The sequence below is a fragment of the Mercenaria mercenaria genome, chromosome 11 (genome assembly GCF_021730395.1).
Source record: "Mercenaria mercenaria strain notata chromosome 11, MADL_Memer_1, whole genome shotgun sequence".
Classification (NCBI taxonomy): Eukaryota; Metazoa; Mollusca; class Bivalvia; order Venerida; family Veneridae; genus Mercenaria; species Mercenaria mercenaria.
In genome coordinates this window covers 14520877-14546084 of record NC_069371.1, presented here as the reverse complement: position 1 = coordinate 14546084, position 25208 = coordinate 14520877, and the positions used below count along the sequence as shown (strand labels likewise).

The 25208-nt window shown below is 34.2% G+C and overlaps 1 protein-coding gene across 1 annotated transcript in view; it reads left to right on the top strand.

The window, feature by feature from the left end:
* LOC128547028 (uncharacterized) overlaps positions 1–25208 on the top strand; it is a 176639-nt gene that overhangs the window by 24365 nt on the left and 127066 nt on the right. The window contains exon 2 of the mRNA XM_053518592.1: positions 14567–14763. Within this exon, the coding sequence (XP_053374567.1) occupies positions 14567–14763 (197 nt within the window). The remainder of the gene's footprint in view (positions 1–14566; positions 14764–25208) is intronic.

Sequence of the window (25208 nt, the reverse complement as noted above, 5' to 3'; positions counted from 1 at the left end):
CGACATGATATAATAAGACACACAATAATACTTGATAATACTTGATAAAATTAATGAAGGATAGAATATTGTCTGTTATGCATATGTTTATAATAGACAATAGTACAATTTACAAAAAATGATAAATTTGTCGTGACTTTTATTTTCGTATTATAAATGCCTATGGACATATAAATGATAAAAAACTAGGAATTTGATGTACAGTCAACCTGTGGTAAAAACACCTGCTAACAAAAAACCACTATTTCAAAACTTTTCTGCAAAGATCAGGATTTTTACCTCCAATTTGACCATTTTCAAAGATATTATACATGTTAAGTGAGACTATCTGTCCGTCCAAAAACACTTGGTGCTGTTTCCATGGGTTATCTTTTCAGACATGTTGGACTGTAAATTCAATATGATTTCAATGAAGAAAAAAACCCTAGTTTTTCTAGCATCGGAAAAGCACGAAAATTCTGTCCAGCATGCTTGAAATGCTATTTCTGATTTCTTTAAAAACAGAGTGGAGGGAAACAAACATAATGTAGAAATTTGCAAAATTATAGTTTGCAACATTTTAATGTGCCACTTAATTCAGTAAAATAATTCAATTAATAATTGAGTCGCACCATGAGAAAACTAGCATGCTGTAACTTTGTGACTTGTCTGAATCTTGATCAGTCTGCTCATTCCATACAATTTGCTTTCAAACCATATTCGAGTAAGACAAACTTGGATCCTGATCAACTGCATGCATGTACAGGCTGATCTTTTCCATGCAAATGCAGTAAACTATGTAGGTTTTCGCATGGTGTGGCTCAAATATGAATAAAGAAAAACAATATTTGCATTTTGTGACTTTTTTTACTTCAGACTGTTATAGCAGGAAATAGTTCTGCCTGATGCAAAACAATGCAGACCATATTCAGGCATGGTCTTTCAGGTCCAAATTCAAAATATATTAATGATACCTATACATAACGAAGGGCGTATTGAGAAAATAAAGAGGTCAGAATTTATAAATATCCATGTTACTTTAGAGTCAGTTATAAAAATTGTATCATTAAAAACATGTAAAATAAAATTGCTATACATTTTTACATAGCTCATACTTTTTCCCCATTTTTTGAAGTATCATTGTACTAGAACAGATCTATGAGATCTGCACAATTCGAATATTTCTTGTAGAATAATACAAACATGCTGCATACATGTTGGCTGATAAGCATCTTGGATGAAACAATGGGAGATTTATTGCTCCCATTCTGTGCTAGGCTGACCACTAAAACTTAGCATGTAATCGATAAGAGTATTATTACCATGTTTATAACTGTTAAACCTTCCTCAGCAGCGAGGAAAATTCTGTCGAAAAATAAAAGAGTGGTATTAGAGTCTGATGGCCCTTTTACGCTTCCGTAAAATCTTTATTACACGAAATTCATTTTAAAAATGTTTCTGAAATGTCTAGGTCTTGCTCCGTTATGGACCCCTGTTGGATTTGTCTTTATTCCGAGTTCAAATATTTTTTCGTAGATGAAAAGCTGACATGTCGTGCTAAAGCCCAGGTACTTTCAAATCGTTAGAAAGTGATGAAAATTAACTCCCCGTAAAAACGTCTACGCGCGTACATTTAGACGGGATGACTCCTGCGTGAGATCCCTGATTATAAACCAGTTTATATGCGACTTTCGTTTTCAAGTTAAGCCTGTTACTTTCATTTTCTTTACTTTCGGAATAAGCTGAAGGTCGTGTGACGTTACTGTCAAAAACATACATATGCCTTGCAAGATTGTGTAGTCCTAAGGTTATGCGTTTATCCAACACCATTCCTTATGTCTGTTCAGAATGCAGAACTTCATCCTTATACTAAAGTACGTAAATATTGTGGTTGAGTACCTGATTTGTCGAATTTTCGTGTTGTCGTGTCGGCGAGGCGAAAACACGACACATTTTAAGCTTAAACTCCACATTTAGAGGCTACCGACACGACAAATTTTATTTGTCGAGTTTTAGTGTTGGCGTGTATAGATATGTCGTGTAGGCGCCCTTTATTTGTTGTGCTGTCGTGTTTTCGCCCCGCCGACACGAAAACACGAAACCTCGACAAATTAGGTATGGTCTTGTTTTCGTGTTGTCGTGTTTTCGCCCCGCCAACACGAAACACGACAAATACATTACTTGTCGAGTTTTCGTGTTGTCGTGTTTTCGCCATGCCGACACGACAACACGAAAACGCGAAAGTACTTTTCAGACATATCTTATAAAACGTAGATTTAATTTATTCTGAAGCCTGTAGCATACGGTTTTAGAAGCATTTTTCTTTCTACTCGAACGAACCGTCTATTTAGAATTTATTTATATACACTAAAGATCTGAGATTACAAAACAGTACAATAATATGTCAGATGTCAGTTACCGTTTTAACAATACAAAGTGTATGTATAACAGACCCGGTTCCAGAAATATTTCATTGGGTTGCGGTGAGCGGAAACAGTTAAAGAATAAAGACGGAATCGGCGAGCATGATGGGGTTATGTACGGAGGGGGTAACCCCTCATGTTTGGTAGCTCAAGGCTATTTTCTTTTTAGTTTACCTATGACATTTGCATTGGCCAAATGTCATTATAACGACCTTCTTACAAAAAAGAATACAGGCACTCAGAGGGATTTGAACCGCGACCCATGTGATCTACAGCAGAAAAGATCTCTTCAGCCCACCCTCTAGACCACAGTGCCACAAAGGAACTTTCTAACTCAGCAGACGTAATTACGTTATTTCATTCAAAACTGCAGATATTGAGCGGAAACCAGTTTTCTCCTTTTAGTTACAGTGACCATGACCCTGATGCAAGTCAGTTTTCTATTTTTAGTAGCAGTGACCCCAGATATCATCCAAAGCTAAGTCTTTAGACAAGCTTGCTGTACACCAAGTTTAGTCACTGTATGCAAGTTCAAACTAAAATTATACGCAGAAAACCACCTTTTTGATCATGATATTGAGAAAAAGTCTAATTTAGTAACTGTGGCCTTGATCTTAACACAGTGACATTAAAAGACCTGTTTATAATAACAAAGTTGGATCTCAGTGGGGTCTGAACCGCTATCCATCAGTTCCACGGCACAAAAATAGCTTTGGTCCAAAGCTCTAGACCACTGCGCCACGGTGGAATTTTCTAAGTATATAGTTTGATTAAGTTCTGCTAACCTTGAACTTTATCCCACTGACCAAATATACAATCCTCACTTAGTTTTCTATAAGCTTCTTAAAGGTCCAGCTTAATTTCAATACATTAATGCCAACTAAAGTTATTGAGCGGAAACCGTTTTTCTATTTTTAGCAAAAATGACATAGACCTTGACGTTGACCCTATTGAGCTCATATATGCAATCCAAAACGTCGCACGTCCAAAGACCTTTGCTAATTTAATGTTGTTTTTAAAGCGTTGTTAAAAACCCGGTTAAAATTAGACAGACAAATATCAACTTACATGTAAGGCCAAGACACTGTGTTTAATGTCTAAACAAATTAATAAATAAATGCAGCAGTATGTACAGTAATGGATGTTGAGTTAAGACCACACTTTGCTTCTACAGTGTAAGATGGTTATTTATCTGGGTTTTAAAACTACACAGAAAGGAGATTGTCTGAATACGTTCTTGTCACAGAAGAATGGCAACCATAAGTAATCTTAAAAATACTTAGAATAATATAAAAATGTCAAAAAAGCTTAATACTTAAAAAGAAGTTTACTCGTGTTTGGAGTACTTCATCCTGGGCTTCCACATAAGTAATACTAGTATAATTATGTGCCCTGGATGAGGGATGAGGTAAATATAAAAAATCTCTAATATTAGAGATACACTAAAAGTGAATACAAAAAAAAATGTCTTACCGACCCTTGTTACCACAGAAAAATGTATTTACTTTTTACATAGGACTGATAATAAAAAAGTTAGAACAATTCCAAAAATATAGAAAATCTAAAAATAGGATTTCTAAAAAATAGACTAATTCCTGGAATTTAAGGGGAAGAAACTCAGTACAAAAGATAAAAAGAAGGTTACTTCCCTTTGACTCTAAGCCAATCAGAATGAGATATAGTGAAAATACATCAAAATTAACCTTAAATTCTAAGTAAAAGGGGACATAATTCAAGAAAAATTGGTGTCAGAGTAATGCACCTTGTGTCACATGATGTGGGTGATGAGGTGGAACATCTATTTTAAGTTTAAATCAAATCCATTTAGTAGTAACTGAGATGTAGTGAATATACATCAAAATTAACCTTAAATTCTAAGTAAAAAATGGGCATAATTCATGAAAAATTGATGTCAGAGTTATGCACCTTGTGTCACATGATGTGGGTGATGAGGTGGAACATCTATATTAAGTTTGAATCAAATCCATTTTGTAATAACTGAGATATAGTGAAATACATCAAAATCAACCTTAAATTTAAAGTAAAAAGGGGACATAATTCATAAAAAATTAATGTCAGAGTTAAGCACCTTATGTCACATGATGTGGGTGATGAGGTGGAACAACTATTTTAAGTTTCAATCAAATCCAGTCAGTAATAACTGAGATACAGTGAAAATACAACAAAATTAGCTTTAAATTCTAAGTAAAAGGGGACATAATTCATGAAAACCTGGTGTCAGAGTTATGCACATTGTGTCACATGATGTGGGTGATAAGGTGGAACATCTGTTTTAAGTTTGAATCAAATCCATTTAGTAATAACTGAGATAATAGATTTCGGGGCGCGACGGGACGGGACGGGACACGACGCGACAAAACTGACTCCTATATACCCCCCTCCAAACATGTTTGGTGGGGGTATAATCATAGACATTACAGAAATATATACATGTTAAAAAATAAACTGAGGAACAAATGTTAATATTGACTAAAAAGAAAAGGAGGATTTTTATTTGAACAAAAAAGCGTCAACTTTTACAGCTTTAAAAAGTGGAGAAGAACTTTTACTAATCTCAAATCTATATTTACAAATGTTAAACGTATATGTATGTATCTTTTCCAAACATAAGATATAAACTAATTATGACATCAAAATATATTAGCCTTATTCTTCATTATTTGTTAAAATGTAACAGAACAAAGTATTTGATCATTTTTACTTAAATATAAGAAATAATAATGTAGTTACTTCATGCAAATTAACTGTTTATATAACTAGACTGGTTATTTTAGTTATGAAAATGAATACAATAAATTGAAACTTTATCGAAACGAAAATTAAAGATGCGACTGTTTTGAAATTATTTTAGATAAGATCAACATTAAACATATCCATGTAATACATTTATTTACATAGGTAATAATTAAGTTTATGTCAATTTTTAGCTCGACTATTTGAAGAATAGGGGAGCTATCCTACTCGCCGCGGCGACGGCGTTGGCGTTAGCGTGAGCGTGAGCATGAGTGTGAGCGTTAGCGTGAGCGTCACACAAACATTAAAGTTTGCGTACTACCCCAAGTCCATTGAGATATTGCTTTTATATTTTGCCTACTTGTTTTCCATCATGACCCCAGTCTGTAAACAGGTGCACACAACTCTGTTAAGCAATTTGACTGAAATATGGCCCCTTTTCGAGTTAGAATATGCTTATTGTAATGTTAAAGTTTGCATATCACCCCAAATATTTTCAAAGTCCATTGAGATATCGCTTTCATATTTTGAATACTTGTTTACCATCATGACCACAGTCTATAAACAGGAGCAGACAACTCTGTCAAGCATTTTAACTGAATAATGGCCCCTTTTTGATTTAGAATATGCTTATTGTAATTTTAAGGTTTTACTCATAGCTTATATTATACTATCAAGCACTGAGAATAGTCGAGCGCGCTGTCAACTGACAGCTCTTGTTTATTACATTATTGTAAATGATAAAAAGTGCCTTCAAAGTCAAACTAGAATGACAATTCAGAGAGGGCCTAAATTCTTCACATGTCAGCTCTGTTATAACAGTATTATCAGCATGATTTTTATAAAGTTCATGATGGAAGGAAAAGTATGTCACTAGGTTGTGGTGGGTCTTTAACAACAGTTTAGAGACAGGGCATTTTCACGAGTGTCGTTGTTCCATTACACAAGAAATACATTATTACTTATGAAAGTAATTATAGAGGGATAACATAATTAGGTATTTTAGGTAAATTGTTTACTCTTGTCTTAAATAAGTGGTTATCTGTATGGCTGAATAGATGACAATGTCAAAAATTACTTTAAGGCATACTGTCTAATATCCGTGGAAAATATCGCTAAACATACTTAAACATATTTATAATGGTAATGTAGACCTTGTTTTTGAAAAGATTTAGTATATATCATCTGTTGTTGTTTTTTTTAGCTCACCTGAGCACAAAGGGCTCAAAGATGAGCTTTTGTGATCGCCCTGTGTCCGTCGTCCGTCGTCGTCCGTCGTCAACAATATTGGACTGTTAACACTCTAGAGGTCACAATTTTGGCGCAATCGTATTGAAACTTGGTCAGAATGTTACCCTCAGTGAAATCTTGGACGAGTCTGATACTGGGTCATCTGGGATTAAAAACTAGGTCACCAGGTCAAATCAAAGGAAAAGCTTGTTAACACTCTAGAGGTCACAATTTTGGCCCAATCTTAATGAAACTTTCTCAGAATGTTACTCTCAGTAATATTTTGGACGAGCTTGATATTGGATTATCTGGGATCAAACCTAGGTCACCAGGTCAAATCAAAGGAAAAACTTGTTAACACTCTAGAGGTCACAATTTTTGCCCAATTTTGATGAAACTTGGTCAGAATGTTACCATAAATAAAATCTTAGATATGTTGGATATTGGGTTATCTAGGGTAAAAAACTAGGTCACCAGGTCAAATCAAAAGAAAAGCTTGTTAACACTCTATAGAGGTCACAATTTTAGCCCAATCGTAGTGAAACATTGTCAGAATGTTACCTTCAATAAAATCTTGGAGGAGATCGATATTGAGTCATCTGGGGTCAAAAACTAGGTCATCAGATAAAATCAATAGAAAAGCTTGTAAACACTGTGTAGGCTTCATTTATGACTGTATCTTCATGGATCTTGGTCAGAATGTTCATCTTGATGATCTTTAGGTCAATAGGTCAGGTGAGCGATACAGGGCCTTCATGGCCCTCTTGTTTTGTTTTGTTTTTAAATAATATTGTGCGAAATTCTGTTTGACTTTTAAATATGGAATAGGGAACCAATTTCTTATGTCTTATTGGACATTTACATTCAAAATAAGTCCAGCTCCTCATTCGAACCTTATACCCCTATTTTCACATAGCCGAGGAAAATAACGCTCACATATTTAAAACATTTTATGATGATAATGTACACCTACTTTATGAAAATATTTATTCGCATTTCTAGTATTTTTATTGTTTTGTCTTCTCCTTAAACAATTTTAATTTCAAATAAATTCAGTATTATTTTGATGAAAGAAATTTAAAAAATCATAGATATTATGATACTAATTAAAGATCAAGTATTATCTCCAACCGAGATCAAACTGTGAACAACAAAACTGACACGAGGTGTCACTCTAATTGCTGATAATTACTGGCAAGTTAATAAACAGCAGACTGTGTTCAATTAAGCGTGTCAAAGTCACCATTTAGAGGGGATAATTATGCCTCTGGGCAAATACATTTCCTGCTACCGACTTTACACGTTTTTGTCGATAAAACTACGTATGTTCCAGCAGTTTAAGGACAATTTTTTGCAATATGTTTTGTAGCATTTTTAGCTCGACTAGTCGAAGTATAGTCTAGCTATTCTACTCACCCTGGCGTCGGCGTCACACCTTGGTTAAGATTTTGCATGCAAGTACATACAGCTATCATTGAAAGGCATATAGCTTTGAAACTCATTTTTCTTTTTCAAGGGCAATTACCAACCTCACTGGGTCAAGTTCCATAACTCTGACATGTATTTTGAGCAAATTATGCCCCCTTTTGGACTTTTTGGAAAATTCTGGTTAAAGTTTTACATGCAAGTTACTATCTCCAAAACTAATGCAGATATTGAATTGAAACTTCACATGTGTCTTCGGGGTTATAAAACTAGTTGATAGCACCAAGTCCCATAACTCTGACCTTCATTTCGGTCAAATTCTGCCCCTTTTTGGACTTAGAAAATTCTGGTTAAAGTTTTGCCTGCAAGTATAATACAGCTATTACGTAAAGGCATATAGATTTGAAACTTATTTTTTTCTTTTTTCTAGATAAATTACCAACCTCACCGGGTCAAGTTCCATAATTCTGACATGCATTTTGGGCAAATTATGCCCCCTTTTGGGCTCAAAAACTCCTGGTTAAAGTTTTTCATGCAAGTTACTATCTCCAAATCTAATGCAGATATTGAATTGAAACTTCATATGTGTATTTGGGGTTATAAAACTAGCTGATAGCATCAAGTCCCGTAACTCTAACCTTCATTTTCGCCAAAGTATGCTCCGTTTAGACTTATAAAATCCTGGTTAAAGTTTTGCGTGCAAGTACATACAGCTATTACTTAAAAGCATATAGATCTGAAACTTATTTTTTTCATTTTCTAGATCAATTACCAACCTCACTTGGTCAAGTTCCATAACTCTGACATGAATTTTTGGCAAATTATGCCCCTTTTGAACTTAGAGATTTCTGGTTAAAGTTTTACATGCAAGTTACTATCTCCAAAATTAATGCAGATATTGAATAGAAACTTCCCATGTGCCTTCGGGGTTATAAAACTAGTTGATAGGAACAAGTCCCATAACTCTGATATTATTATGCATTTTAGTAAAATTATGTCCTTAAAACTCTTTTGATATTCAACACTTTGGGTAATATTTTCCTGCTTCTGGGACAATATTTCGAATAGTCGAGCTTGGCTGTCTTATGGACAGCTCCTGTTATAAATTAATCGCCATTTTATGTCGCCCTTATCAATTCGAACTTTGTGCGTCTGTATTGAGGCATACTCTCTCATATCTGTGGAATATACCACTTACACTGTTAACAAGTTTTATGTATACTTAAATTTTAAAAAGAGTTTATTGCATTTCAAGTTCATTTTTGTGTTCTGTTACTTATCGTCATTTGAAAAAGGAATAGGGAACCATAATAAAGTACCGCTAACATATTTAAAACATTTAATGACGGTAACGTATACTTTATTTTGAAAAAAAAAAATATTTTAGTGCATTTAAGTTATTTTTACTTCTTTGTGTTCTATTCCTTATTTGACTTTTGAAAAGGGAATAGGGAGTCAGTTTCTTATTTCAAATTTGACATTACAATCTAAGTATTTAGATACTGCCAATGTTACATTTTTGACAAATACGTCTTTGTTATTTGTAATTAGTAGGTGTTTTACAAAGATCTATTTAACTGGTTCTAAAAGCTCCGCATGTACACGCTTCAACTGATTTTTTGGACGTTGTAATAGCTATATACATTTCAAGGCATACACTTTCAGCATCTAGTAAAAGATACATCTTCATCGTTTCTAACTGCAATTTTTTGCATGTTTTAAAACAAAGTTGTTGTTTTTTTTTTTTTTTTGTTTTTTTTCTTTTGACAGCAATTGTTTTATTTTCTGTTTATTCTAATCCTTAATCGACGTTTGAAAAAGGAATAGGGAACCACTTCCTTAAACATTATTCGACTTTACGATATTTATCGTACATTTATTAAGTAGCATGTTCAGTTTATGCTGTAAACTTTTTCAACCGGGAGTAAGGATCATTTTCTCATTGCTTTTACAAAGTATTCTCTCCGAATAGGGAATAAGGAATTAGTAAAAATTAGTAATTTATTAAAAGAAAAAGGAATCAGGAAGTAGCCTACTCGTCAAAACAACTGAAAGTCTCTAAATGGACTAAATTCCAAGATTCGTATAATCATGAGCTATTGTTTTTACCAAACTGTATGCAATAATAAACCATTTCATCACCAAAGAAAATATCCGATAGAAATGAATATACTTTTACATGTATCGTTATGGGTATTGGAAACCTTCAATTGTGAAATTGTTTGTTTTTTAAGAATCGATATGGGCACCATAAATTCCGCGAAAGTAGCTAGATCTATGTCAAACTAATAGTTATTGTCATTGACTGTGCTCCCATAAAACCTATATATGGCAAAAATGTCTTTTCTAAACAATCCGTGATTTCAGCAATATTTTGTGATTTGTGTTTTGATATAAAATGTTATTGTGTTGAAGAAAACTAACTCCATTATATTGTCTAGTAGCAAATAATTTGTATCTCGCCTTCAGCGAAGGTTGAGGAGCTGCTAGACCTGAAAATAGAAACCCTTCAAACAACTTCTTCCCATGAATATCTTGATGGATTTTTATCAAACTGGATTTGTAGCATCGTTCTAATGTCTTCTCCCTAATAGGTTCAAAAATGGGGCGCTTTGTTGCTTTTAGGGGCGGCTAGAGCTAAATATTGAAAAAAAATTCAAACGACTTCTTCTCTTGAACTTCTTAATCTTCATCAAACTTGGTCTGTGGTATCATTTTAATGTTTCTCTCAAATTCATTCAAATGAGGGACATATTGTGTTTTTCAGTGATTGCTAGGGCTAAAATAGAAAAAAAAACCTCAAAGCAACTTCTTCTCTTGAATCACTTGAAGGATCTTCATCCAACTTGGTCAGGAATATCATTGTAAGGTATTCTCATAAATTTGTTCAAATGGGAGCATTTTGCCCTTTTTAGATGCAGCGAGATCTAAAATCAGAAAAAAAAAACTAAACAACGTCTCCTCTTGAACAACTTAATGAATCTTCATCAAACTTGGTCTGAACTATCATTATAAGGCTTCCTCTCAATTTTATTTTTCAAATGGGGACAGTTAGCCTCTTGTAGGGGTCACTTGAAATGACATACAAAAATCTTTAACGGATTTCTACTTATGAAGCACATTATATATTTTCATCAAACATGGTCTGTGACATCATTATAAGGTCACCTCTCAATTTATTGATATGTGAAGACTTTATTCCTTTACGGGCTTTTTGGATAAAACTAGAAAAGCGCTTGATGAATCTTCAAACTGTAGCAGTCATATAAATTCGTCTGATGAATTTCTTCAAATGGAGACGGTTGACTCCTTAAAAGTTGAAAGAAGTATCTTTAAATGATTTTCCAATAGCTCTTCTTTAACATTGGTCCGTAGTATACTTGTAAAGTTTTCTTTCAAATTTGTTCAAATAGAGGCACTTGACCTGTCTAATCTACCCTTACCTATTATCTTATTGTTTTTAAACTAAACACAATTGTTATACCATTCATGCATCAGTTTGTCATATATATATATTTGAAGTCAAGTAGTCATATTTCAGATGAGCAATTTAGGGCCAATATGGTTATCTTGTTTCAGTTATCACTAATTTGTATATATGTTTTAATTGTTTAGGTCATTTACCGTATTTTGCGGACAATAGGCCGAGGCCTATACGTTTAAGGTTTAGGAGTATATCACCAAAACACAGAAATTTTTGATAAACGAACAACATCGTTACCAATATTTTACCTGACCATTACATCCTCTGCCGTGCTGTCTCGTACTTAAAATATTCTGAAAAAGTTGTCCCCCTTTGAAAATGAATGCCAATTTGTAACGAAATAAAAATAAACAATTGCTGAAAACTGTGTTCCACCTAGTTATGTAAAATTTCAACACTCGCACGATATTTCAAATGCATCAAAACAAACATGTGTAACAGGTTTTTTAAAAAGGTGAGTTTTTAAAGGCGTTTGACTGTCCGGAAGGTGGGCCACTTTAGGCAGTCCTTTTCCGGAATTCAATGTTTATATTAGTATACTGACACTTGTTTTATAGTTTTTGTAATGATAGCGTGTATATTACTCTGCAAAACAAGTGTCAGTATACTGATATAAGCATTGAATTCGATCGAATCAGATAAAAAGTACAGAATGGACAATTTTACGGAGAGGGCCTTTGAAAACAGCTCACGATAACTTACAGTTCGGACTTAATAGCTCACTGCATTCGACGGATTAACAAGTGTGATTACCAGTAAATACTATCGACTTCAATGTTTATTTATCGAGGACAGCTAGTCTTTATACAACATGGTCAAGTTCGCCGCATTGTGGAGTATCGGCGCGGCCAATATGCCGGAGCGGCCTATACCATAAATTATATTTCATATATAGTTAAAATATACAGGTGCGGCCCATACGGTGCAGCGGCCTGTTGTACGGAAAATACGTTAATGCCTAAAAATTGAACCTTGCCTTTAATTGTTGTTGTTTAAGTCACTTAATGAACCTTATCTAAAGAAACGTACTTTCAAATCACTGACTACTGTTATTAACTGATGGTATTTGATAACCCTTAACTTGTATTATAATATGCAAGATATATTTTGTAGGTTATGTCAGAATAAAAAATAAATAATAACGTACCTTGTGTTTTCAAAACGCATCTGACTTTGAATGGATTTGCAATGTAAGTTTAAGTGAGTGTCTTTGAGATTTAAACGTCTCTATCTTGTATTTTCGTGAATGTAAATAATTTGACATGATGGCGAAGACTGAAAAAGAATGACTAAACGGTAGCAGGCAGTAAAAAATGCGTCTAATCTATAATTATATTTAAAAAGCAATCCTATGCTATTTATCTTTCTGTGTTCATATGTTTCAACTCTTTAAGTTTTTTTAGCGGTTGTTTCATAACTTTCGCGTTTACTTAGGTCAACATTAAATTATTTTAATGTCTTTCTTTCCCATCCCGCCACATATACCGTTTAAAAACAGTACTCGTTGTATTAATAAAATTGTACTGTAAAATATTTTGAGAAGAGAAAATTACCTTATTCTAGGCATAAACATAATAGGTTCTCATGAAATCATATTTTTGACACTTTATTTTGTAGCATTCAAGGTCAACCTTTATGGACCTCGTATTAATTAAATGACATCTTCTAATGAATCACTGCATAGGTCATCACCAAACTTGGCAAGAAGCATTCTTGCATCAAGTTTGTTCAAATCAGTCGGCTTGACTTCGTTTAGGGATTTCTAGAGCTAGAGTCTTTGAATGGCGTCTTCTAATCAACCACCTAAGGATCTTATCCAAATTTTGTCGGAATCATCTTTGTAAGGACCTCTCACAAGTTTGAGTAGCAAGTACTCGAAGTCAGCTATTGTGATTACCCTGTGTCTGGCGTCCGTAGTTGTCCGTCGTTCTTCGGGCGTCGTCAACGATTTGACTGTTAATACTCTAGAGGTCACAATTTTGGCCAACTCTTAATGCAACTTGGTCAGAACGCTGCCCTCCAAACAGTCTCGGAAAAATTTCTTACAGGACCATCTTGGGTCATAAACTAGGTCACTATGTCAATAAATTGAAAACCTTGTTAACACTCTAGAGGCCGCATTTTCTACCTCATCTTCAAAGCAAATTTTCAAAATGTTTGTCTACACGAAATTTAGGTCAAGTTTGAAACTGGATTGCCTGAATTTTTAAACTAGTTCACTAGGACAAAAAATAGAGAAATATCTTCTTAACATTCTAAACGCGGAATTCTTTACTTGTTTATCGAAAATCTTCCTTAAAATCGTTGTCCTTATGAAACAGAGAATAATTTCGCTAATGGGATACATGAGATCAAAAACCTAGGTCATCAGGTCAGATCATAAAAAAAAACATTTTAAAACTCTAGAGGCAACGATTTTGATTTGGTCTTAAATGAAACTTTGTCAAAATATTTGCCTTCATGAATTCTAAATTATGTTTAAAACAAGTTTACTTGAGTTTAAAATCTAGGTCACTAGGTCAAATCATAAAAACCCTTATCAACACCGTAGAGGCCACATTTTCCATTTGATCTTTATAAAAAAAAGTCAGAATGTTTGTCCCTATAAAATATAGGTCGAGTTCAAAACCTGTTTACCTGAGATCTTTAATTAGATTACAAGGTCAAGTCATATATAAACCTTGTTAACACTATAGAGGTAATATTTTCTACTTGATCTTCATGAAACTGTCAGAATTTTTTTCTTTTTTCTTTATGAAATCTAGATCAGTTTCGAAACTGAATTATATAGGTAAAAAACTAGGTCACTGGGTCAAATAATAGAAAGATATAATAAACACTCAAAAGGCCACATTTTCTACCTGATCTTCATGAGACTTGGTCGAAATATTTTTGATTTAAATCTAGGATAAATTTGTAACTTGTTCACATGTGAAAAAAAGACCCTTAAATCAAAGAAAAATCTTTGTTAACACAGTAAAGACAACTTATTCAAACTGATATTCATAATTCTTTGTCAATATGTTTGTCTGCATTGAGGTAATTGAGGTTACGAACTATGACACTGGGTCAAATGATTTCGATGTTGATCTACCTTATTCATATTGAACATGGTCAAAATGATTGTTTCTATGAAATATCTGCAAGAATTAGGTATTGGGTTATCGGGGGTAAGAACTATGTCAGGTGAGCGATACAGGGCTTTCGGGACTGTCTTGTCTGTTATCACTATAAATACCATTCTGTTACACAATTTTCTTTTTCCGAACAGATTACATCAAGATATCTGGTCTGGAAGTTCAATGGAGGAAAGTGGTGCAGAAATTTCGAAGAAAACTGATGAAACGGATTTATCTGATGCTGCCTCAAATGATATTACGCCATGTTATCATACGCCACCGAAAATTCGAAGAGTGGACAGTGAATTAGAACAGAATGTGGCCAAAATAGAAGAGCATGTTGACGAAAGTATGTTTATTACATGTCCTTTATTTACATGATTAGTTTTAAGATATTTTCAGCAATAAAGCACCCCTACCAGAAGAAGTATTTATCATATTTCAACTATTTAGCATTTGCTATTACCATAGTATCTATTATAGGAACCACATCTTTATACTGGAACTAATAACTTGTTCTTTTTAAGTTAAACATACAGTTTGGTCGCCAATAGCGGATCACTTTTGATAATTGTTTCTGTATTTTTTAAAAAAGTTTATCAAAGGTAATGAAACATTGTGGTCAATAATAGTAATGGTTTGCAATTATGAATACAAAATGTTTATTGTCTTTTGTTGCGTCTTCATAATCAAGGTCAATGAACCGCTTGACCAAGCATTTGCTCAACACAGAAACCAACCCTCACTTTGACAGTGAAATTTTGCAGACGACTCGCCTGTTTGCTTATAACGAAATAAGGTGACGTTAAGCCTATATCAACTAAGATGTAAACCATTCTAGACCACTATTACCAATTAATGACTAATAATTTGCTCTTACAAAGATGTGGCTATCAAAGCAAGTTGTAGTGAAGTTGCCATTAAGTTGTAGTGAAGTTGCCATTAACGGTTAACTGGTGCAGAAGACTCGCCGGCTCCTGGTAAGAAACGTGGTGTTGTTGTATTGCCATGTAACTACATTTTCTAAAAAAGTAGATATATTGATTATTAACTTGCCAAACTCAGTCAGTTGCTTAAAATCATCAAAGCAGGTGGTGTAATGGAACTTGAAAAAATGGAAAAGATTACAGTATTGGTTAGACTAAAAATGGTTTCTTAAAGGTAATTTCCATTTTCTTGTTACTAAAAACAGCGAAACATGATGTTTTTAAGTATGACTCTTTATTTGTCTAGATTGTTTATTAAATAATGAAAAACAGTTGATTTCTGTTATTTTCATGGTTTTAAGATGATCCCCACTCTACACTGGCACCTGATACAATATTGGTGAATATGATTCGCTATTGGAGAAAACACCGATCACTTACAAATCAACACTTCTACCCTGTAATAAAATTTTCTAAAATCTTTTTTTTTTTATTTATTTAGGGGATAATAATGCACATTTGAAGATCAGTTGATAAGCAGGTTTTGTGAGATGAAATAAATCATCGCTAAAATTCTTCGTAAGTGATCCGTTATTGGTGACCAAACTGTTATCTGCATTATAAAGTTATGTGACTTATTGATGGTTGTAAATATGGAATAAAAGGGACGTACAAGGGGACAAAATAAATAGCCTTCATATTTTCCATATTACATTCTTTCTTGAATGATTGCCCAGGTTTCATGAATGAACCATTTTCTTTTAAAGTGAAGTCAAAGATTCACCATTTGGGAATGTCGTACGGACAGTCAGATAGACGAACGGACTGACAAAAGAGACAAAAATGTATAATGTGAATAGTTGCCATATTAATGTACTGAGTTTCATAAAAAATCTGTTGTACCTTTTAAGTTATCAAAGGTTTCACTTGTCATATTTGTAGCTCGAGTCTACAAAGTCACCATTGTTTCAGCGTCTGCATTGCAGGCTATTCGAAGAATAGATAGAGCTATGGACTCGCTTAGTCAGCGTCCAAATTCGGTTATGTTTTTGTTTGTAAGCCGGTATCTCAGTAACCACTTCTGAAAATGCTCTGAAACCGCGCACATTTATTCACTTTGATAAACTGGCTTATACTGCATAGGTTCCATATCTCTGTTCTGCTTCTTTTGTACAAAAATATTCCCCTTTATCGACTCAACAAGTTTTGGTTATGTTTTTGTATGTACGCTGGTATCTCAGTACCCATTACTGGGAATGGATTGAAACGACTGTGATGATCTGACAAACAGTGCAAAGATTTCGTAACTATTCCCTGCACTTTTACAAAATCATGCCCAGGTTCGACCTAGCAATTTTTGGTTAAGAATTTATGTAACCTGGTATCTCAGAACCAATTAATAGGAATTGATTGAAACTTCACACTTGTTCACTGTGATAATTTGACATACAGTGCACATGTTCTGTACCTCTTCCTTGCATTTTTACAAAATGATGGTCCCTTTTCGACTTTTGTATTCATTCATATGACATAGCTGATGAAGTTTTGAGCGTCGCTATTCTCAGACAGCTCTTGTTCTTTTATCCGTGTCACTGATCTCTGACAAATAAAACGCTACGCTAAAATACATCTGTAGTAATCATGCATTGTTTTCCATGCCAAGAGGTAAAACGTGCATGATTTACAGTAGGTTTATTAACCGTTTAAAATCCCCAGTCAACCTTAACCTACAAAAATGATTACAAGAGTTGTCTCAATTTTCTCAAATATTTTGCTATTTGTATTATATGTAAATGTTGAGGTCTGCTAAACCCTGGGCTAGAGGTCGTGGACGGTAGCTTGTTTTTCACTAACATCCGAGAACAAGCTCTATTAAACCTAGCTTAAAACATTTTCATTTATTTCGCGTTGGGCGACCTGTGACTTTCCACTATTTCAATTTTGTTATCACAGCTGCATTGTTTGCCGTAAAATGTCTCTCTGCACTTCAGTCACAGCTGGCATATTTCGATCTCTTCCGATCATTCAGTACGACATGTATGTTGTGTAAGTGTACTGTTTAATTTTTCAGATTAAACGTCTCGGCTTTGATGCTTCCAAATTTTCTGATTTAAAAGCTTTGGATATTGTTTAATCACCCCATAGATGTAGCGCCTCCTTTTTTAAGTCCCCTACCGGTGGAACATTGGAGGGGACTATAGGAATGCCATCCGTCCGCAAATTTGGATTCTGCAATTACTCAAAAAGTATTCAAGCTTATAAAATTTGGTATGTAAATAGAGAACAATATGCAGATTATGCACGAGTGACTTATGTTTGTAGGTCATAAGTCAAGGTCACTTTTGAAGGTCAAGTTAAATTGCTCCGCTCCATAACGTTTATATGCAAGGATTGATTATCATAGTACTACACATATATGTTACCCATGATGAGAATATGTGTCAATGCTTAAGGTCACTGTTAAGGTAAAGAAAAAATTTGTTTCCACTCCATAACTTTTAATTGCATTGAAGGATTTTTATATTGCTATAGTTCTGTGTGTCGCACCTATTTGTTTTGTTCGTTTTAATTGGGTTTAACGCCATTTTTCAACAGTATTTCAGTCATATAATGGCGAGCAGTTAACCTAACCAGTGTTCCTGGATTCTGTACCAGTACAAACCTGTTCTCCGCAAGTAACTGCCAACTTCTCCACATGAATCGTTGTAGGTCAAAGGTCAATGTTAGTTTTGAAGGTCAAATAAAATTGTTTCCGCTTGTTGTGCACGGGTGGTTTATCGTAGTATACAAATGTTCCTCATGATGAGACAATGCGTCTCGTACATGATCTTTGCTTGCAGGTCAAGGTCACGACTGAAAATTAAGTAAAAGTAGTTTTTATTTCTTAGCTCCTAAATGCCCTTGAAGCATTTTAAGTCCTAACACCCAAGAACGAACATTAACAAGGTTTTCTACTGGTAGAGGTCTTAAGTTTTGCCACTGCAATACCCGTACGTCTTGTTGATTTTGTATTTTTAAGTTCCTGCAGTATGCAGGCTCCACGACCTCAAATCCTCTCTGAATTCCAGTTTGTTAAGTTGTGCTCATTTCTTTTTCATGTAGGGCAAAACCATTATTTGAACTGGGGTCCATACGCCGTTTTTCTTGGAATTTCTTTCTGGGTAACATTGAAGGTTCCATGTGCACCGCCCAATGAATGCATCTGCTGGTGCCTTCAATTATATTTTCAAATAGGTACTTACAACATGTCTAAACTTTGAGTTCTGCTCAACCCGGGGCTAGAGGTTTCCACTACCGTCCATTAAGAGACTCGGTCAATCCTAACTTGCATTTTTTTCATATATGTCGTGTTGGGAGACCTGTTGCTTTCCACTTTTTTCTATTTCATTATCACAGCAGCGTTGTTTGTCTTTTATAATTCGATTTCTTTATTTATATTGTGCTCACTGTTTAATGTTTTAGATTGAAAATATCGGCTTGGTTGGCTCCAGTACTCCCGCTTTAAAAGACTTTGTTTCATCAACCTTTGGATATGGTGCCTGCCTTTTATCTTTATCTTTTGACAGTTTCTGTGATTTGCATAACCTTGGATCCCATCTGTTTCTGTTTGTTTATTAATAGCTCTGCCAATTCTTTTCGCATCTAGGACAAAGCCATTATTTCAACTGCGATCCATATGCATCTTTTCAATGGCATGTATTTGTGAAGATTCCATGTGCACTGCCGTACGAATACATCTACAGGTGTCTAGTATTTTTTAGTACTTCAACGTGTGTAAATTTTGAGTTTTTCTCAGCCCGGTGCTAGAGGGCATGGACGCTAGCCTGCATTTCTACTACCATCCATGAACAGGCTCAATCAGACCGAGCCTTGCACTATTTTTATTTAAAAGAAATATCGACATTCGAGTTTTTCTTCGTTTTCTTGTACTCTATATCATTGACCAAACCTGACAGATAAAAAGCAAATCTTTGTACGCGTGCACCGTCGTTACATGTATGTTTCTTCTCGAACTGAAGATGCAAAAGAGAGCTAGTGAGTCAGTTTTCAGAGTAAATTTTCTACCATGAAGATATGTGTACATCACAGAAATATACCGCCAAAGATTGTCTGTTGATCTAGACATATTTCTGTTCCTTATTTTAACGTTCTTGACGCAAACGCGATCGGTGTTTCTGATCCCCTTGGTATCATGTGCGAGAGTATTCCACCAATCCGACTAAAGTGCGTAAATACGGGGTCTTTCGTAAATAGCCTTTTTGATTTTTTGTTTACAAAGCAACTAACCCACACATTATGTCTTGTGATTTTTAAAAACAAAATTCCCCGAAAGGCAAAATGCCGCCACTGTTTCAAATATTTACATAAAACTTAATGCTTGGTAGTTTCTAGTTGCCAGAATTACGGGAACATTCAAGTTTTCGCAGTTTTTCTCATGCACCGTTGCAACGGTTTACTTTTTGTAAACATTGATAAATATAGAACGAGAAGCGACAGTACTTTTAGACACTATCATCACATGTTTAGCAAACCAAAACTGCGCTTGTGCATATTTTGCTTCCGTCACTAATAATAGAGCGCACACGTTAGTATAGGTATCGCACAGTATTATGACATTTAAGCAATATGTAAATAAAAGATATACGTTTTGCTTGGCGTAGTAGGTTGAGTGAATGGATATACATTCACTTTGTAGTGATAGTTTTGACGGTTCGAACCTTGCATCCGACCAACATTTTTTTCATTGTTTTGTTCTTATTTTCGTATGAAATCGGTAGTATCTTTAAATCAATTGATACTGAAATTATGACCGGGCAATGCTTCTATGAAAGTGAAGTGTAAAATTGTTATAAAATTTATAAAACTAACCCGTACAGCTTTAAAAATATCACAGGAAAGCTTCAAAAATATAAGAACATATTAAAGGCGGAGTGTATTTAAACATAATTACGTGTCAATAGTGACATATATAAGTTAGTGAACAAGTTAGAACTAGATTAACTAACTCGTTTTGTCTTCGTTGAATCGTATTGAAGAAAACGAAATTAAGTACAGTTTAAAAAACAAACAGGTCTGGGAATCGAACTCCCGGCGAAAAAGTATAATACTGTTACTAGCCAGAGTACACTAATAGGGCGTCTTGGTAACGTTTTAAGTACACGGTGTCTCACTGCAACTGGAGTTCAGTGATGAAGAAGGGGCTACTTGGCAAGTCAACAGACGACGATAAACGATAAATATTGCGAACGTTCGTTAACTTGCCAGTGCTCAGCTGTAATGCCTTCACGGTCTACAGCATTCTCAGGGTTAGAAATTGACTTCCTCAAATTAAGATAATCAAGTAAACTTTACCAATGAAAAAAATATGTTCTAAAAATTTACAACTTTTATTTTGAAGAGCCCTAACAATAATGGCTTGAAAGTATGATAAAATAAATAGCGATATAACAAAACCGTGAGATCTGTTTGACTATAAAAAAAACCCCGACGTGATAGATTTCTAATAAAACGCACGACAGAGGCTGCCTATGACCGACCCGAAAAATTACAGTTGCCGAAAATAAACCTACTTAAAGATGTAACGCTTAAGAAATGCCAAGAAAAGTATTAGATATGATCTATTAACTCTAAATACTAGATATGATAGCAAAAATCTAAGTACCTAAAAATTCTGAAAAAAAAAACGTTGCTAAAATCTATCAAGAGCAGCACAAACGTGTAAAATAAAATATCTGTACCTTTACTGAAGGCTTCCTGGTATTATTAGGGATTTATCCAAGGCGCAATGCGCCGGGGATGAAAATCCCCGAGACGGTAACGTCCTTAAATAGTTATTCGTCTTTGTTGTCTGCATATACCGAGGTAATTTTTTCGATGTTTTCCGGTTCCGGTTTATGTACAGTCCGCAGACTGGTTGTCTGCATGAACAACAGAGCACCCCGAATCAGTCACAGAAATTCGTAAACCCTGCCAACATAATTCTTTTATTTCTTTTTCGTAATGAAAAATGTATATGCAACTGTAAAACACTTTTTAAACAGTAAGGAATCGTAATGGTCGTCAAGTTTCTGCGTGGAGTGCAAAAAAAAATCAAAAAAAAATCAAAAGCCAGTCCGAGAACGCGGCGAATGACGTCATCGGCTTCCCGTAAATTTTGCAAAGTATGATATTCGCTGTAACAGGTATGATGACACTAAATGTAAACTTTACTATTTCAAGTGAATAGGTTCTCGCGAAGTTTCACTTTCTTTTGAGTAGTGAATAGTTTCTTTCTAAGCGGATATTTAAAAGATAAATCCCCATTCTAGGCGGTGCCTTAATTCATATGTGTCATGGAATGTAAAAATGGGGCTTATGGACCAAAAAAATGTTTTTTGACTTTTCTTTATTTCTTAATTCTATGACATCTCATAAGAAATTCCTGAAAATTTTAGGGTCAAATCTCAAAAAAAAAATGGTGAAGTTACATTGGATTTTATGTTGACAACCATTTTTAGAATGTTCCAATCTGCACTGATTTGGAGGCATTTTTCTTGCCTTCAGGTAAGTATATGAAAAAGTTTGTAAATAGAAAATAAATACAGAAGCAATTTACTGTGTTCACTTTCTTTATTTAATGTCAAAACAACATTTTGAGACAAAAAGCGGAGTGCAGTAGACAAAAGTTTTCATTTCGGTTGCCTAGCAACCAGAAAATATTCCATTTTTCTTACTTTTTAAGCTATACATGACAATAATTTAAGTGTAATTATGTCACAAATAAAATTTTATTTCAAAATGGGTAATAACATTCTCTATCTAAACAGTCATGATTTTTTCTGGGCAATATATTAAGTAGTTTTGAAGAAAACAATATTTTAATACATAGACAATGTGCAAAATATTTCATCTGCAAACAGGCTCTTTTTATAAAATTTCCTGCACCTAGTAATATTAATCTTCAGTGTTTTACAAACCCTTAACAGTGTGCTTTCTTTGCAAATATGGCTATATGAAATAAAACTATGATAACAAAGCACAAATATTGTTACAAAACAGTGACCTCAATATTTCTGTTGCTTAGCAACAATGGAATTTTGCACAATTTCCATGTTTGTTTTTAGGTTTTAAGACTTATAAGTTGACTTAAACATTTGCATTCATTTAAAGATCAAATGAAAATGTAAACAAAACTTATAAACAGACAGTCTTGAAAAATTCAAGTCATTCTATTGAAAACTTTTGAAGATATACAGACATCTGACAGGAAAGTTCTTTTTCAAAATTTTACTTCAATTTCAATTCCCTACAGAATATTGCTAGCATATTGACATTAATTTAAAATGAAGGTGTGCTGTTAAAAATTTGGTTGTAAAATATGCATTGAAGCAATGAACTATCAACCAAAGAACTATCATTAAAAAATGTCTATAACTTTAATGATTCTTCCTGTTGCATAGCAACCAGATAATATTTCATCTCTTCTGGTTGTTATATAGCTGTCTACCCTTGAATGATGATAAAAATGTTTGTAATATGAAATAATCTTCATCCAAAATCTAAACAATGTTTCAGGAAGCAGACTTGAAGATTTCTATCTGAAATAAGAAGGTACTTTTAAGGCAAAATAACTTTTCTTTAACAAAAAAAAAAAAAAAAAAAAAAAAAAAAAAATTGCGTAAAATTGCATTTGCAAACGGAATTTCACAGTGACTTCGATTCACAGTTATGATGGTTTAATCATCTTTTTAAAAACCCTCAACAACATAGTATTTTCATATAAATGAGTGATCAGAATCTAACAAGAATTAAAGCAAAACAATATCCACAACAAATTTACAACCTATGTTCTGTTGCCTAGCAACTATAAAATATTTCACTTTTTCCATAGCATTATTAGTATATCATTCTATGCTCAAACTGCATAATATGGATAGAAAATCAAAACAGTGTGTTAAGAAGCAATCTCAAAAACTTTAAGACAAATACCACTGACGGGCTACATTCAAACCTGAAAAAGCTTTTACTACAAGCATAGCATTTTATCGGGCACTTGCTTCAGTATTGTTACTTTAACTTCTTCAGAATTAAAATAGTCTTTGCACCATACAACACCCGGTTCAACGGAATTGACAAAGAAATGTTGGTATTTAGACAACTGTTTAACTGGTTTAAAATACTGTTCAAGAAATTGCCTCAAGCTGTAAAAAACAACAGGTGTTTCAGGATTATCAACTGCTTGTGGAACATTGTGACCCCCTTTTGATGACTGTCTCACAGTGTCAGCCATTTGGGTCATAGTTTATGCATCAGAATCTCTCCAATTCACTTTCCATACATCAAAATGCTAATCTGGGTTGAATTTCCTGTGCCCTGTCACCAAAATACTCATTGCAACAGTCTCATGTAGTCCTGAAATTTAAAATGTCATGGTATTATTCAGCTAACAAAACTTTTATCAGCGTTTTCAAGTCAAATGAGCATAGTCATGAGAAAACCATCATTATGATTTTGTGACCAGTATGGATTGAGATGTATCTACATCCATACTGGTTGTTAATGCAAGTGTTGGTTTTCTCACTATGCAGCTCATATGATATTTATCTTTAGATAACAGTCAGATATAATGGCTAGGGCTAGCACTGTATAATCATGTCATTTCCATCCGGTCACAAATGCACAATGTTGGTTTTCTCCTGATGTGGCTCAAAAATAGCTTAATACTAATTACAAAAAGATATAACTTTTTAAAACTTAGTATTAGTGATCTTTTAGCCTAAGAAATCTTACCTATTAAAGTGCTCCAGAACTGCATACCAAATGACATAGTTGTTTTTGTTCTGCCCAGCTGCATTATGGAAATGTATCTAATAATAAGAGGGCCATGATGGCCCTATATCGCTCACCTGAGTTTAACTGCTTGATTGAACAAATTTCTTTGCTAAAGCTTAAAAAAAAAAAATAGGTGAGAAGGTCATGGTAAAGATTCTTCAAGATATATATAAGTACTGAAATATGTTAAACGTTTTTTACAGATAGTCGAAATCTCTTTCCTGTAGCTTCAAAAACAAAAAAGTAGGTCAGTAGGTCAGGGTTAATAATATTCAAGATAAGTATTGAAATCTGTATACAAAGCTCTACATGTGGTCTAAATTTCTATGCTGTATCTTCAAGTCACCCATAAACCAAATTTTAACTTCCTAAGTGAAACCATTTTTGACCCCTGGGGAAAAATCTGAACAAAATTCGTAGAGGACCACTCCATGATGCTACATACCAAATATCAAGGATCTAGGCCTTGTGGTTTTAGAGAAGAAGATTTTTAAACTTTTTTTTTCCTAAATAAGTATATGTAAAACGTGGGACCCCGGGGCTGGGCCATATTTGACCCTAGGGGGATAATTTGAATAATCTTGGTAGAGGACCACTACATGATGCTACATACCAAATATCAAAGCCCTAGGCCATGTGGTTTTGTTCAAGAAGATTTTCAAAGTTTTCCCTATATAAGTCTATGTAAACCATGTGACCCCCGAGCGGGGCCATATTTGACCCTAGGGGGATAATTTGAATAATTTTGGTAGAGGACCACTAGATGATGCTACACACCAGATATCAAAGACCTAGGCCCTGCGGTTTTGGACAAGAAGATTTTCAAAATTTTCCCTATATAAGTCTATGTAAATCATGTGACCCCCAAGGCGGGGCCATATTTGACCCTAGGGGGATAATTTGAATAATATTGGTAGAAGACTACTAGATGATGCTACACACCAGATATCAAAGCCCTAGACCCTGAGGTTTTGGACAAGAAGATTTGTAATTTTTTCCTTTCAGTTGCCATGGCAACCAGAGTTCTGCATGGAATTCAATTCTTTGAACAATTTTG